This window comes from Kogia breviceps, chromosome 2 (assembly GCF_026419965.1).
Source record: "Kogia breviceps isolate mKogBre1 chromosome 2, mKogBre1 haplotype 1, whole genome shotgun sequence".
Taxonomy (NCBI): Eukaryota; Metazoa; Chordata; class Mammalia; order Artiodactyla; family Physeteridae; genus Kogia; species Kogia breviceps.
Genome location: NC_081311.1, coordinates 120,292,388 through 120,309,030, shown reverse-complemented (window position 1 = coordinate 120,309,030; position 16,643 = coordinate 120,292,388). Strand labels below are relative to the sequence as shown.

At 43.0% G+C, this 16,643-nt stretch overlaps 1 protein-coding gene across 1 annotated transcript in view; it reads right to left on the bottom strand.

The window, feature by feature from the left end:
- Positions 1-16,643, bottom strand: part of KIF5C (kinesin family member 5C) — a 169,640-nt gene that overhangs the window by 107,862 nt on the left and 45,135 nt on the right. The window contains exon 2 of the mRNA XM_059054322.2: positions 3,732-3,822. Within this exon, the coding sequence (XP_058910305.1) occupies positions 3,732-3,822 (91 nt within the window). The remainder of the gene's footprint in view (positions 1-3,731; positions 3,823-16,643) is intronic.

Genomic DNA, 16,643 nt, shown 5'->3' with positions numbered 1-16,643 from the left:
CTCCAATCCTCCTCTCTACCCACCAAAACCAGTAGTGACTTTCTTCTGTGCTCCCATAGCATTTTGCACACACCCATCCTAAAGCACATAATCCCCACGTGTATGATAATTGGGCATGTGTCTGTCTCTTTCCCTATACTCAAAGATTCTTGCGGTCTTATGTATCTTGGTGACTCCAGTCCCTAGCAGTACTTACCACATGGCAAATATCTAATATACTTTCATAAAAATATGAATGAAAGAAACAACCAAATGAATGCAATTTAAAGAAATTAGCACTGGAAAACAAGAAACCATCTTCTCTAGCACTGGATGGTCTACATCCAGTTAATTTGGAAGGCAAATGCCAGGGGTGGCTTCTGTAGGCTGGGATGCAGTTATTCTTATTTCAGTTAATAGTGTCCAGTAACCATGGTTTTTAATTCCTAGGGCATCCATAGGAACCTTTCTATTTACTATGCTGGTACTCACAAACCCTATAACCTCTTCTAGAAGAACTGGAAGAGATTCTACAGACTCTTTCAGACGATGTTTTGAGAAATACACACCAGATAAAAAGGGGAGCGTGGGAGATGCCAGGACTCTACAATCAAATGTTCGAAATATTTTTTTTTTAACTCAGTGAAGTTGAAGTTCAATGCAAAGACTGAGCGAGAATAAAGCTGTCCAGTTAAAAGGAGTCTTCCTGATCTCAAAAACATTAAGGGTTTAGATAGACTTGAAAGGAAAGCTCACCAGTCCACTACATTACCATGAATCACAGAGACTGCGATTTAAACTTCCTTTAGAAGTCATTTGATTCAATTCTTGGTCTCTAGGAAAAAAAGACCCCTACTGCACCACCTTCCATTCTTGATGTAAATAGGGCTTGTCACGGCCACAGATGCCTTAGCTGTACCTGGTAATCTATTCCAAGCAGTTCTTTCTTATATACCTACATTTTATCTTGCTGATGTAGAAATACATAGCCACTTCCCCTCATACTAACCTCAGTGGATATTAAAAAAAGTTAAACTTGGTCTTCATTATGCCCCTAATAATTTTCTTTCAAGGGAGAATAAGATACTCTTTATTGCTACAAAATGAGTATGTTCGTGTTATATGTATGGTGCCCAAGAAATGTCTATTTACTATATCATGTCAGAGCCTGATTTTATTCTATTATTATTATTTTAATTAATTAACTAATTAATTAATTATTGGCTGCGTTGGGTCTTCATTGCTGCACGCAGGCCTCTCACTGCGGTGGCCTCTCTTGTTGCAGAGCATGGGCTCCAGGCATGCGGGCTTCAGTAGTTGTGGCACGCAGACTCAGTAGTTGTGGCACGCAGGCACCAGAGCGCAAGCCCAACAGTTGTGGCACATGGGCCCCATTGCTCCACGGCATGTGGGACCCTCCCGGACCAGGGATCGAACCTGTGTCCCCTGCATTGGCAGGCAGATTCCCAATCACTGAGCCGCCAGGGAAGTCCCAATTTTATTCTAAATAGTTTTCTTTATGGCTCACTATATATTTGGGTCTCAAGTTATCCATAGTTAGGGTGTCCACAGGAACCCCCCAGGGATTGCCCATTTCTGACATTTCATATATTATAGAGAATTCCAAGCACTGAAAGGACCCAAGCTTATCTAGTAAATAAAGACTCAAATATTATTATCATTGTTTGTTAATCACAGGATGTTTAAAAAACAGTGTATCCGTCTCTAATTACAATGTCAACTTAGAGAGGGCAGGTATGTGTTTAAATGGCCCTAACGCTTAGCATAGTATGTGGTAAATACTATTTAGATCTGATAATGAAGGAGGAGAGAAAAAGAAGGAAATTCTGGCTTCCCTGGTGGCGCAGTGGTTGAGAGTCTGCCTGCCGATGCAGGGGACATGGAAGATCCCACGTGCCGCGGAGCAACTGGTTCCGTGAGCCATGGCCGCTGAGCCTGTGCGTCCGGAGCCTGTGCTCCGCAATGGGAGAGGCCACAGTGATGGGAGGCCTGCGTACCACAAAAAAAAAAAAAAAAAAAAAAAAAAAAAAAAAAAAAAAAAAAAAAAAAAGAAGGAAATTCTGGCTCCTATGTGATTAATCTTACTTTAATAAAAATATGAAAGAGTCTGATAATAGAGGGGAAGGAGCGCTGACTAGGAGCAAACTAGAACTATATATTCCAGAAAGAAAGAGCAAATATGTTTAGATAGAAAGAGAAGCTAAAGAGTAGAAGTACAGAGAAGACAAAAATTACCACCAGATACAGGCCCAAACTATTAATTCAAAAAAAGCTCATATTCAGGCATATTTTTTTCTCTTCAATTTTCTATAATAATCTTACTGTGAAGACTGTCTAATTTAATTGATGTCTGCAACAAGAATGTGAATAACCATACACCTCAGCAAGGAACATTACATACTGATGGGCATCTCCCACGCAGGCGTCCAGGGTCAGAATTAATCTAACAGATGTACCCAGGGCTGATTTTCACGCATTTCAAGTAGTTAGGTTAGTCAGCTCAGCTTCTAAAAATAAGTGGATCTAATATGACAAGGTGTTTGGGGTTTTTTTGTTTGTTTTCTTTTTTACTTTTCACTCTTTGAATCTAGCACTGCCTATAAAAGTGGTAGCATCAAGACATTTGAAAGCACAATTGCTGCAGCATTCAAATTTGAAGGCAAGGATTTAATGATGAAAAGCAAAGTAGCAGGAGATGCCCCTCAGCTCTGTCCAGATGGCGAGCTCCCCAAAGGCAAGCTCCATCCTGCACCTGATTTAAAAGGGCAAGGTAGAGCAATGTGTAAATTGCTTTGTCTCCCTGCTGTTACTTTGACACAGATCCTTCAGGACCAAGGCCAGTCCCAGAGAATAGGATTGATCTCTAAGACACAAATTCAGGCTTCAGGCTACCTATGTGGAAGAACAAATGTCAGGATCTGGGTGGCATGGTTGAAAGTGGGTTAGATGGAAGTATAATTGAGGAGTGCTGAATAGCTAGAACAACTCACTAACCAGCAACGTAATGTGATCTTAGGATGCTGTAGAAAATTCCTTGACGCCCAAGAATTTTCCACATTTAAAGCTTCTTCCTGAAGACTATACTTTCAGGGGTCATTTCTATTGACACATACACACTACTATATATAAATAGATAACTGTATAGCACAGAGAACTCTACTCAGTACTCTGTAATGGGCTATATGGGAAAAGAAGCTAAAAAAAGAGTAGATATAGGTATATGTATAACAGATTCACTTTGCTGTACACCTGAAACTAATACAACATTGTAAATCAGTTATACCCCAATAAAAAATTTTAGAATTAAAAAAAAAAAGCTTCTTTCTGAAGAGACAGATGCACAAAATAAATCAACCAAAAATACACAACTGGAGTCTCAGAATAGATATTTTTCTCCTGAGGAGGTACTATACCTTCAGCAGTATTTTAGAACCATTACAGAAATAGCATGACTATAGCTTACCTTGCTTTTAAGCTTCTGGGTGACAGAATAACTCTGCCCAAAAGGTGGCAAAAGAAATAAAGAAATCTCCTTCGAAAGGAGGCATTGAGGAGTTAAATAACTTGCCTGGCATCACAGCAAATCAGGGCCAGAACTCACTATAATTCAGTGTTTCCAATTAGCAGGCCTCTGCTTATGGTCAAGGGGTATTGATTCCTAGGCTGCGAATACAACTTACTGTCCTCCATTACTCTGAAGCACCCCGAGGAAATGAAGAGTTAGCACATACCTTTGACAATTTGCTTTGCACACGCGTTGTAAACCTGCTCTTGGGTTGTGGTGGGAGGCAGCACTCTGTCGAAGACATATGGCTTTCCTTGCTAGAAGGAAACAGCAAAGCACATTAGACGCTTAGGAAGAAAAGGCACTAATGGCAGTAGTCAGACCGTAGGCACTAAGTCACCAAGCCCACACTCTTTAAGGCAGTTCCTTACCAAGACTAGGGAAATTTTCTTTCTTTTTTTAAAAAATAAATTTGTTTATTTATTTTTATTTTTGGCTGCGTTGGGTCTTCATTGCTGTGTGTGGGCTAAGCGCGGTGAGCGGGGGCTACTCTTCATTGTAGTGGGCAGGCTTCTCATTGCGGTGGCTTCTCTTGTTGCGGAGCACGGGCTCTAGGCAGGTGGGCTTCAGTAGTTGTGGCACTCGGGCTCAGTAGTTGTGGCTCACAGGCTTAGTTGCTCAGCAGCATGTGGGATCTTCCAGGACCAGGGCTCAAACCCGTGTCCGCTGCATTGGCAGGTGGATTCTTAACCACTGCGCTACCAGGGAAGCCCAAGACTAGGGAAATTTTCTAACGTGAACCACACCTATACTGTTTGTGTGTGTGTGTACTGTATGTTGAGAATCGGAAAGGAGAAAGAAGAAAAGCATTTTTTTTTCTACTTGAAGCACCTTTTCTGATGAAATGTAGGTTGACACGTCATTCACACATTTAAACAAATATTTAGTCACTGAGAGTTTCTTCTGAGCCAGGCATAGACTAGATGCTAACCAAATCAGAAGACAGTCCTGCCTGGAGAGCATTCAATCAAGTGTGACAGCTATAATGAGCAAGAAAGCAAACGCACAGGAAAATGCAACGTGCCTAGGTATAACGTAAAGGGACAGAGGGGATGAGAGAAGGCCAAAGAAGACCTCCGTGAAGCAGTACCAGTTAAGTGGATCTTCAAAAGATCAGAAAGGTTGAGGCATGTGAAGAACCGTGGAAGAACATTCCAGGCAAAGGGTGGAGCAGACAGGAAGGGGCCTGGGGTGTTCAAGGAACTAGAGGGTGTACAAGAGGAGATGGGAAAGGAAATTAGCCAAGGTAACGCACTTGGATTTTATTCAATGGGAAGATGCCATGATCTGATTTAAGAAGCTGCTCTTAATAGCCAGATATTATTGCTCTGTGTCCTAGATTACTCTAGTGTTTTCTTCACATGCATAAGTGGTGTCTTAACTGGGTGGAGGCTTTGGAGATAATGAGGGGCCTCTACATAAATATATTTATAAATATATAACTCAAGCGTTCTTCCCAGGTGTGGGCTCTGGGGATTTGGCCCGACACTGGGCTGTGTACGATTGGAGAAGGGAAGGGAAGAGGTTCTGCTGAGGTGCTACCGACTCCAGAGGTGCACAGACCGGACACTCCACCGCTCAGCGTTCAACAAGCAGTTACTGGGCGTTTCCGCGCCCGATGCTGCACACTGGGGAAGCGGGTAGGGAGGACAGACACAGCCTCTTCCCCACCGATTACCGCCCAGGCAAGGGGTGGTCCTCCCCCGGCCCCTTCACCTTCATTTTCCCCAAGTGCAGAAGGGAGGGCAGGAGAAGAGAAGGGAGGAGAGGAGAGAGCCCAGAGCCTCCTTCACTCCCACCCTGCGCCTCCTACACGTGTCTCTGGACACGGAGAACCACCCAAGGCCAGTCTGACACCTCGAAAAGATAACCGCTCATGAGGGATCCAAGGACAAGGCTTGTTACATCCTATAACCTTCACAAAAAAGGAAGCACACAGCCGTCAGACCGGCTTAACGTTTCACTCCTCTATGTCCATGGTGAAGCCACACGTAGGTGAGGCTACGCGTTAGGGCTGTGCTCTCGAGCTTTAGTCTTTAAAAAAATAGGATTGCGCCAACCAGGTAAACGAGCTACTTCCAGCTTGGTTTTAGAAAAAAATGGAGAATTTTCAGGTACGATCAGATTTTGTTTTTATACAAAGCAGCAGAACCATTCATTCTGTTAAAATTCCGGAAAGGGATTATTTCCTGATGTTTTGTTCCCAGCAAGTCTCATTCAATCTGTGAATCTAGTATTTGGCTGAATAACCACAATTATACTCCTCACTGCAATCTATTGCCAATGATCAGCCCACCATATTCTTAGCAGCTTTATCTATTTGTAAAATTCAACTGAATGTCAGTAGTGTAAAAGGTTAGAATAAACATTTACAGAGTTTGCCTAAGTATTTGTCGTCTGCTGGACCTTCTGGAAAGAAAATACAGCTTTGCTTAATTTAAAACAAATCCATTATTTCTCCAAACTTGATGAGAATCACCAAAATAAACCGTCTTGTGTACAGCATGATCCTGCTTTAGGTTTTAGAGAAAATGCGCTTGACACAGCAGGGGAAAGGACCTATTAAATTATAGTATATGGTACAAAAAATAGGACTCCCCAATTTTGCCCTTTAATTTAAAATGTTTGTTGGAGTGTGCTACACTTTCACTTTAAGAGACGTAGAAAGCAAGAAATCTCTACTCTCCATTTCAATAATATCACATTTGCCAAGTGACAAACGCATAATACAACAATTTTCCATAAGCTGAAGTTAATTCCCAAACAGAAACTGCCTTCGAGAAAAGAGAAAACTTAGAAAATGATTTGTTATGAGACTTATCTTGTCAGGATTAGAACATAAATTAGTTTAAAATGTAAGCATTTTTATGTGTCTTTTCATGCACTGAGGTGGTCATAGGCTTTTATTTTCAAGAACTGACTTGTGGCATAGTGTGTCAGCTGTATATACAACTGCCATTTAAGCAAAAATAACAACAACGAACTCATCATTCTCTGCTGTTTTGGTAAAGAAATGAAAATCTCACAAATCCTGGTCGAGACTGCAGCAAAGACCCCCAGGAGACAAGAGTCTCCCTGTTTTTGATCCCACGGTGGCTGAGGGTTTCTGTGGGCAGGCAATGGGCCCAGCTTGCTCTAGTTGTCACTACATTTGCAGCTGCAGAATAAATTTTTGGATTTACATTTTAATATGGGTGCTGGGTGCTAACATTTGAAACTAAATGATGAGGTCACCAGTTACTCCTTCTGGAGACCTCCTTTCCAGGCACCTATTCAGCACATGGTCCTCTGAGACCTCTCTGGCCACTCTGTCCGTGACCTTTGCTGATGTCTCTTCCAGACTTCTGAGTGACAGTGTGTCCCGGACCCAGACCTCAGCCTCCTCTCTGTAATTCAAATGAACATGTCAGCCTTCAAATCTCACCCAAGCTCCAGATTCATATACTCAATTGCAGGCTAGACATTTCCACTTGGATGTCCATTAGCCATCTCAAACTTGACTGGACAAAAAAGAACCATCAAGCCCTCTATGTCTGAGTAAGAATTGCACCACCCATCACCTAGTACTCATAATCATTCATTATGTCCCATAGATTCCAAATCCAAAATATACCCAAATCCTATCACTTCTCACCATCTACACCACATAACCCAGTCCAAGCCACCATCGTTTCTCATCAAGACAACAGCTACAGTCTCCTGACTGGTCTCCCTGCCTCCATTCTTGCTCCTAACAATACAATCTTCACTTAGCAGTCAGAGTGAGCTTTCTAGAACTATAAATCAAATGATATCATCCCTCTTAAAATTCTCCAGTGGCTCCTATTATACTTAGACTAGACCCTCTCCACCCTCAGCTCCCTGCATTCTCCTCCATCTTACTACAGCGTAGCTCACCGGACTTCCTTCAGTACCGTACTTATTCCTCAACTCAGAGTCTTTGCTCTTAACTCTTCCACCTTCTTGGAATTCTCTCACTGCAGATCTTCACTTGGCTCATCACAGATCTTCATTTGGCTGTCTCTTCATCCCCTGCCAGATGTCAACTCCAACTTCTCCTCCTTTGAGGGCTTCTGTGACCCTAAACTAAAGCAGCCCCACCCCACCCTGACATCACTTTCTATTACATTACCTTATTTGGTTTGCTCCACAGCAATTACTATGTGACCCATTCTCAACCAATCAAATGGACCACTACTATTCAAGCATCTAACCAGCTAAGACAGAAGCCATATAAATGCCAAGACCTAATTGCATGTTATGCAAACCTGCTGCAATTTATGAAAGGAATCTGGATGGGACACACACTCCACATACATTACAACTGAAAATAAGGTAACCCAGCTTTGCCATGAAAGTCTTTCGCAGAGCAGTGCTAATTGCATGGGAGCGGTGTAGCTAAATAACTTACCAGGATCACATAGAAAAAAATAACAGCAGATGGTTCTTACATTTTTATAGTAAAATTTTAAAGAAAAAAGTCAAACCACCAGAATTCCTATCAAGTTAATTGAGAGCAAAGTGTCTGTGAACCATATGGCCTGTCTGTTAATACATTTGACCTGTTACCCAACAATTGTTCCCCATCCTGGAAGGAATATTACTCTGGGAGACAGAAGAAAGCAAAAGACCCACTTAAAGTTTTAGAAAATGGGCACCAGGAGAGAGGTTAAGGAAACTGAAATTAATTATGCCCAAGAAGAGATAATCAAGAGGTAATCTAATAACAATCTCTGAGACCAACCAAGGGTTGTGACCAAAGGGGACCAATGATTTTTCTTCTATCTTTATTAAGAAAGAAACAGGAAAAAAAGACTTAAATTTCCACAACAAGATTTAAACTCACTCTGTGGGACTATCTTCAGACACTGAGTAGAGGAAGTGATTACTGAGAATATCACTAACCTCTCCATCCCAGGTGTTTGTGTGACTTCACTCCTGAAAGTACAGAATATGACAAGTTCTTCCTGTGCTGACCACCTTCTCACTACTGTCCACCAACACCATCACCAACCACTGTGATCCAAATCCTTTTATATTTTATCTCTTTTAATTCTCACAGTAACTCCATGAGGTAGGTATTATTATCTCCATTTCACAAACTGGAAAACTAAGGCCCAGTCACATCATCAGCCCTATTACTTTGGGGAAATTACTTTAAGTCTCTAATTTCAAGCGTTCTTCCTTTACATCATGCTGTTTTCCTAGGTAGCTAATGATTTATTGGAAAAGTAGGAGACACATGGAACAGCAGATGTTAGGACTAACATGAAAGATTGAAGCAAAGCGATTAATGAGGCAACAAACGACAGAGAGCCCTACCATAGCCTACAGAAGTCGAGACAGTGTTAACCATGAAGTTGGGATTGACAGGAACCCAATGAGGAAAGAAGAGCTTGAGATCAGGAAAGAAGGACAAGACTGGCAAGAAACATGGTGGGCATGCACATGGCAAGGCTTCCTTGCAACAGAAGGAATTTAAAACAGGTGAAAGCCAACCAGAGGCAAGGAAAAGGCAGATGTAAGACTTGTTATGAAAAGAAGGAGTTATTAAGAAAAATTCTAAAATTTTTCAGAGCCAAAACGTCCTTGGTCCAAACCCAGCATCGTGTTTTACAAACAAACAAACGAGATTGGGAGAGGGTAGGCGACCTGCAGAAAGTCACCCAGCCAATTAGGTGGGTAGCAGGTCTGTGCCTAGAATCCAGACCTCCTGGCTCCCTGTCTCATGCTCTGAGAGTTCTGGCTTTAGAATCAATTGCTCTCTCTGAACATCAAGGAAACAAGCATGAGCCTCTGGTACTTTTTTCCCCTGCTTTCTTCCCCATCAATTCTAAATTATTTCCAAATATACAATTGATTAGTTCAACAGAGAGTTCTTGCTATGTGAGCTGGAGCAGTACAGCAGGAATTAGAATCACGGCCTCTCAGAGTTAACAGGAACTTGAGAGTCAGCCCACCCAATGCCCTCTCAATGCACAGTTCATCACCAGAGCCCTGCGAGGCAGCGGGAACCTGCTCGAAACTCAACTAGCTCCAATTGTTAGAAAGTTGTGTTCTTGTACTGATTTAAAATCGACCTCCCTGAAGCATTAGACCTGGCGCTGCCCTCCAGAACAAGACAGACCAAGGCTCTTGGCCTACATTTACATGGCAGTTTTTTTTCACTTTGGGTGCTAAGTGTTCAACATCCAAATCCTTTTCTCTGAGAGAGAAAGGCAGATGTGCTTCCTTCCGGAAAGGTGTACGGATTTGTCTTGAATTGAAGGACTCCAAAGATGTCCAAGGTTAAGACATCAGTAAAACATTATATTAGTTTGCACAAGAATAAATCAAATAAGATAAACTCATAAACTGTCCAGGGCTTGGCAAGCAATCTGAAAGAATGTTTCTAAAACATTAACTAAAAAGCAGGAAGCCTTTGGGTTAATGTTGATACTCATTTTTTTATCGACACAAATATTCTGCCAGAAGAAGTTTTGTTTTGTGTTGTTTATTGAAATACAGCTCACATACCATGAAATTCACCCCTTTAATAAGAAAGTACAATTCAGTGGTTGTCAGAACATCCACAAGGTTGTACAACCATCACCTCTGTCTAATTTCAGAGCATTTTCATCCCCCTAAAGAGAAACTCTGTACACATGAGCAGTCACTCCCTAGCCTCTCAATTCTCCCTGCCCTGGGCAACCACTAATCTACTTCCTGTCTTTATAGATTTTCCTGTCCTGGAATCATATGATATGTAGCTTTTTGTGACAGGTTTCTTTTACTTATAATGTTTTCGAGGTTCATCCACGTTATAGAATGAACCACTTCATTCACTTTCATGACCGAATAAAATTCCACTGTATGCATTTACCACATTTCATGTATCCATTCACCAATTGATGGACATTTGGGTTGTTTCCAGTTTTTGGCTGTTACGAGTCCTGCTATGAACATTCATGTAGAAGTTTTTATGTGGACATATATTTTCATTTTTCCTGGTTATGTAACTAGGAGTGGAATTTCTGGGTGATATAGTAACTCTATGTTTAACTTTTTGAAGAACTTACAAATTGTTTTCCAAAGTGGCTATACCATTTTACATTCCCACCAGCAGCATATCAGGGTTCTAATTTCTCCACATCCTTGTCAACACTTGTAATTATCTGTTTTCTTTATTATAGCCATCCTAGTGGGCAGGCAGTGGTATTTCTTGGTGATATCGGGAGAAGTTTTTAAATTGACACTTACATCATAAAATTTATATTAATATATATTATGGACACAGAGATGTTCCCAGGCATTGTAACACATTGTTGTGCTGTTAACATTTATAAAATGGCCCAGAATGAATCATCTTTTGAAAACTATAAGTTATACACATCCACATGCTTTAAGAAAGAGAACAGCGGACCAGGAGGAGGGGACTTATAAAGGGATTTATAATAGTGTTTCTGTACTCCTCCCTCCAGTAGCCAATACTTAATGTTGCCCAAAGAAGGCTGCCTACCAAAATAAGGTGGATATGAACCCAAATACACTTGGGTATAATTCCCATTTCTCTGAGGCTCAGTTTCCTCATCTGTAAAACAGAGTCAATATTATCCACAATTCAGGCCTCCTGTGAGGATTAGATGTGCTCATGCAAGTAAAGGATCTAGGGCAGTGCCTGGTGTTATAGAAGATGCTCAAGACATGGTCAGTGTTATTCTGTTACGAAAAATTTGAGCCAATTTCCACCGGGCATTTGTATTGTAAACTTACTCAGCAGTGGCCCTGTAAAGGAAGGGATGCTAATAAGTGATAATCATTCATAATGTACCAGCTCCGAGACTTGGCATGCCGGTGCCCATACCACACCCAAGCGCCAAATCACACCTCAGGCATCTAGGCCCCCAGGTCTGTGACTCGTGAGCTCTGCTCCACAGAGCATGAGGGCCACTTAATTTCCAGGGGTCCTCGAAAAAATTACTCTGTTCTAAGGCCATCTCCTACACTCTTTAAAAATGAATAGAATTTCCATGTTCAGTCATAAAGCTTGCTCAGGAAAGCAGAGGAGCTGTGTCTGGTACAGGCACTTGTAGACTCGCCAGCTTTGCTACTACAGATTTGGACCCTCCTGGAAACATTTGTGATTATACCAACTGCAAACCTAAAGCAGATGCTTCCAGGGTCCTGACCATATCCCCTCAATCTTCACCATTTCCACGCACACTGGCCTGACCTCCAGCATCTTCATCCCTGCCTGAGAGCTTTTCTGGCAATGGAGCCCTCTCTGTCACCCGCAGCAGGCCAGAAGGACCTCCCCAGCACCAGCCCAGCGGTCTTCAACCAATGACTGACAGGAGTTGAGGTAAACACTTCAGCTCCCTCACCCAGGGGTGGAAGGGGAGGGGAGAGTGACTCTGAGGCAGGTATCCCAAACTGGCTCCCAGGGTTCCCCACTGGGATGGAACTCCCGTTGCACGTGGTGGTAACCTGCGTGATGACACGCTCTCTGTTGGTTTCCTTCTCTTCCCTGTCTCACTTCTCCACTCTTCATCAGTGTGTCCAGGAACCACTTCCCAAAGAAACTTGAATTTGAATCCCTTCTCAGTGTCTGCTTCTGGGAAGGTTCAAAGTAAGGCAAAATCCCAGACATTTTTGCTCTTTCAATCAGTAAGTAGGTCCTAAGAGATTCGGGGTGTGTTGAATCACTGTCAAATATGAGGCCATCACATTTGGTTGATGTCCAGACCGGGGAGGTGGGGTGGGTGAGTGGAAATTGAAATTCTTATCAAAATTTAACAGGGTGTGGGTTTGGGACACTGTCCTAGAAAAAGAGGTGACTTTTTCTTCATCAAAAGGTCCTAGTCACTTGTCAAGCCTTGGGTCCATGGGGCCACATCTGCCCAGAGGATTACCAATTTCTCACCTACACAAATGAGGGCTCCAGGATCCTGAAGATCCTGACCTAGCAGAGTGTCTCGTACATAGTGGTACAGGGTAGGTGCTCAATAAAATTCTGCTGCTGCTGCTGATGACTTATGTCTGCAGATGAGCATGCAGGGTGCCAGGACACCATGAAATGGTGCTGGGGTGCTGGAGGGAGGGACGGAATCCATACTCATTGTCTCTCTCCAGAGTATCAGTTGTTACTGACCATACTCGTCCCTCACCTCCAAGATTTTAGCAGTCATGGAGTTGCCCTATCTTTTTCTGCATCCCTTTACTCCTCTTTACCCCATCACCTACCTTCCCATATATCTGGAACTGGCCTGCAAATTCCCAAAGCAGAAAGAAACCTCACTGTGCCAAAGCATCCCATACCCAGCAGTGACCAGCTCTTTCCCATCACTGTTACCTCCCCTCCTGGGTCCACCAATCTGCAAATGTAGCCTCACAAGGAGACCCTGAGGCCAATCAGCCTGATTGTTCCCATCAGCTGAACCCTCCAGCCCCATCTTCTCCTCGCCACTCCACTGCCTGTCCCCAACTAGGCTGGGATGACTCTGTGACCGGGGATAGAAATGCTAAGCCAGAGCTGGGCCCAGACATTCCCATCTCCCTCCCCACACTGGCTCTGTGCCCCAGGGAAGGAGCTTGGTGCCAGTTCTGGCCAAAGCCAAGGCTGTTCCCAGGAGAGGCTGCAATAAAACTGACGTCCATGAAGCCAGTGGAAGCAAGTGGCTTCCGCTGGAGTTGCCAAGGCAATGCCAACCTCTGCACGTCTTGAGAATGAACAAAGGCAACACACAAGCATGAATCTTGTAAGCCTTCTTCCTGTAGGGAACCAGCCTCAAATTCCTTCCCCTCTGCCAAAAATCCTGCTGCATGGACACACAAGCACTGTCAAAATCGCAGACAGCTATGAAAAAACACTCTGGGAAGGCAAACTGCCCAAGTGACAATGAAGAAATTCCGAATTATTACCTGGCTAATGAAAAAAATGAAGACAGAAGCGTTATTTTTGTTAGAGAAATTCATGGGATCTGTGTTTCAAAAATAACGTTCTTATTTGCATGGGATTTTCATTTCTTATCAAAATACAATGAACTTCCCCCAGTCTTTGTCCTTCAGCCGTTCTGTACCCTAATCTACCAAGATGTAAAGATTACGAGAGAGTCAGAGGAATTGATTCTACTCTAGGACCTCGTCCCACACATACTTTGTGACCTTAAACAATTTACCTATATTTTCTGGGTCTCTTCCTCTCTGACAAGTGAAAGATTGGCTATTTCCAGTTCTAACATGTTGTAATAGGAATGAGGACCACAGGGGTTCTGGAATTTTTCCCTATAAGAGTGGCTTCTGTCTTGACCACATAGGGCATGAGAGGAGGTAATCTTTAAACTGGAGTGAGCTCAATGTTCTATATACTTGGAGAAATGAATAAAAGTGGCTGCTGTAGTTGTTTAAGGAGATCTGGTTTTCTGCCAAGTCAATTCGGGGGGAAAAAAAAAATCAAACCTTTCTCACTGGAGAGAAGGTGAAAAGCTATTTCATTGAAGGGAGGGTTTATTTTGCTAAATGAAAGAGAGCGAAAATGACTCTGAGTCTTCTTTCTGGGGCACGCTGCCCTGGTGGCAGCTTCCTCGTGAGGCACTGGGCAATCCAGTCAAACTGCCACTCTGCAAACCTCTCCCAGTGATGCCAAGACTCCCAGTGGCATCTCCAACAACATGGAAGCCACATGGTTAACACATACATGTTCTCGTCCCTTTAGTTAAAAAATGAAATATATAAACTTTTCCCCAGACCTGCACTTGACTAGGTATGGGGCGCACAGAGACTTCTGATAAACGAGCACTGCAAATATTTACTACCAATAGAACTAATATTCTACTAATTTTTTCACTCTTCAGAAACAGCTTACATAATTGTAATTTTCCCATGCACTGGACAGCAATTTTGCTTTTATGGTATATTCAGGTCCCTCATCTCCATTTCTTCCACATGATTTCGGTGGCTGGGCAGGAATATGAGCTTCTCTTTCTGAAGAATAACTTCCCATGACCATATGCAAAGCAACAATTTGAGCTGAGACTGGGATCCAGAATTCCTGGTTCCCAGCCAAGCCTTCTACCCATAACAACATATTGCATCTTGTCATTGATCCTCCAAGAACATAGTTAATCTCCAACTACAGATTTTCTAAGAATTCCACACATTTGGGTTTAGAACGCAGTATAACTTTGCTTTTAAGCTTTTAACCTTGCTTTTAATGCAGTATAAAGCTTGCTTTTACATATTACTGAAAAAACGACTCCCATACATTACAGAAAATAAATGTCCCACAAAATAGAATGCTTACATTAGCCAAAACCAGCACCAGTTGTTAAGTTTGGGGTAGCTATGTTACACTGGACACCTAGGGTGCCAGCCCCATTGGATTAGAGAGCATTAGCACTATAAAGGGGAGCTGCTCCATGCAAACTCATTAGCTCTTCCACATCCAGCGAAGCCTAGAATGGATGGGCTGGAACTCAGGATGCATAAGATTCATGCCTCCCAGTCTAATGAAACTATATCCTCATCTAGGAGAACAGAAGTTTGACCCATGGAAGCAGACTTACCCAGTTAGCAAATGAGGTACTTGGGACACACCAAAAAAAAAAAAAAAAAAAGAAAGTTTTGTTGTTGTTTTAAAGATTCAGTGTTACCGAATTCAGCCACAACTTTGTATTCAGCAAGCCTAAAAAAAGTCGTTTTAAGTGCAGTGGACACAGAAGGCTTGCATCTTTTAAAAAATTTAAATTTTACTTGGAGGATAGGGCACCATATTTGTCAGCACTTAAGGCACTGGAAGGTCTGGGTGGCCACAAGCAAGTTGGGATTTAAAGAGCAAAGTCTCCCAACACTTCCTTCTGCCTGCCCACGCCGCTTCTCCTGACTTGAAGTTCCACCATGTGAACCATTAATGGATGAGACAACAAGAGAAACTAGTATGGTTCCAGAAGGCTATTAGAAATAGCTTTCTAGTGTTCTGCCAGGAGCAGCAATTAGCTCATCAGATTCATTAGTTTATAGAACCGAGATAAACTAATTATTCATTTCTTTTTTTCTTTTTTTTTTTTTTTTTTTTTTTTTTTGCGGTACGCGGGCCTCTCACTGTTGTAGCCTCTCCCGTTGCGGAGCACAGGCTCCGGACGCGCAGGCTCGGCGGCCACGGCTTCCAGACCCATCCGCTCAGCGGCACGTGGGATCTTCCCGGACGGGGGCATGAACTCGCATCCCCTGCATCGGCAGGCAGACTCTCAACCACTGCGCCACCAGGGAAGCCCCAATTGTTCACTTCTGAGTAGACAATCAGGGAGGGGAGGAGTTTACCGGCCAAACAGGGAGAGTCAGGATAACAGGGAGAAGGCACCAAAGGTAAATGCATCTCCTTCACCACCAGCCTAGGATGGGTCAGCAGGTAATTGTTTAAACCTATTACTCCAAGCAGCTTTTGCTCAACTACTGTATCTAAGGTTAATATACACCCAGTTTTATCTGAAGGGCTGCTTGTGGGTGCCTTCTCCTTTGAGAAGGGACGCTGTGTTCATCATTCTCATCCCACATTTCCTTTCTGTAATCTCCCTCTTCATTAGCACGTTTCAAGAAAAGGAAAGAGTTGGTGTATTAATTTTTTTTTCCTTTGAACTCCTTCAAACCACTGCCCCATCTCGGCCCTCTTTCTCCATCAAACTACTTAGAAGGGCGGTTGGTCTCTTGTTTCTAGTACTTCTAGCTCCTTCCCCTCACATTCTGCCGTCTAATTTTTGTCTTCATTCAGCTGCTTTCTTAAAGAGCTCCATGGTCTGCTAATCACCAAATCTAAGCCCTCTGACAGCCTGCAACATCCTCAAAGTTTATACAGCATTTAGAATCATGCAGCAGCCCTGGCTTCTGGTGAAACTCTGATCCACTGTCTCCCTAGATACTGCACTCTGTCGCTCAGTACCCTTTCCTGTCTTCCTGCCGCTAGTTCTCCTTGCTGCCAACTCCAAATAAAGAATGTCCCCATGGGGCTTCCCTGGTGACGCAGTGGTTGAGAGTCCTCCTGCCGATGCAGGGGACACGGGTTCATGCCCCGGTCCGGGAGGATCCCACATGCCGTGGAGCGGCT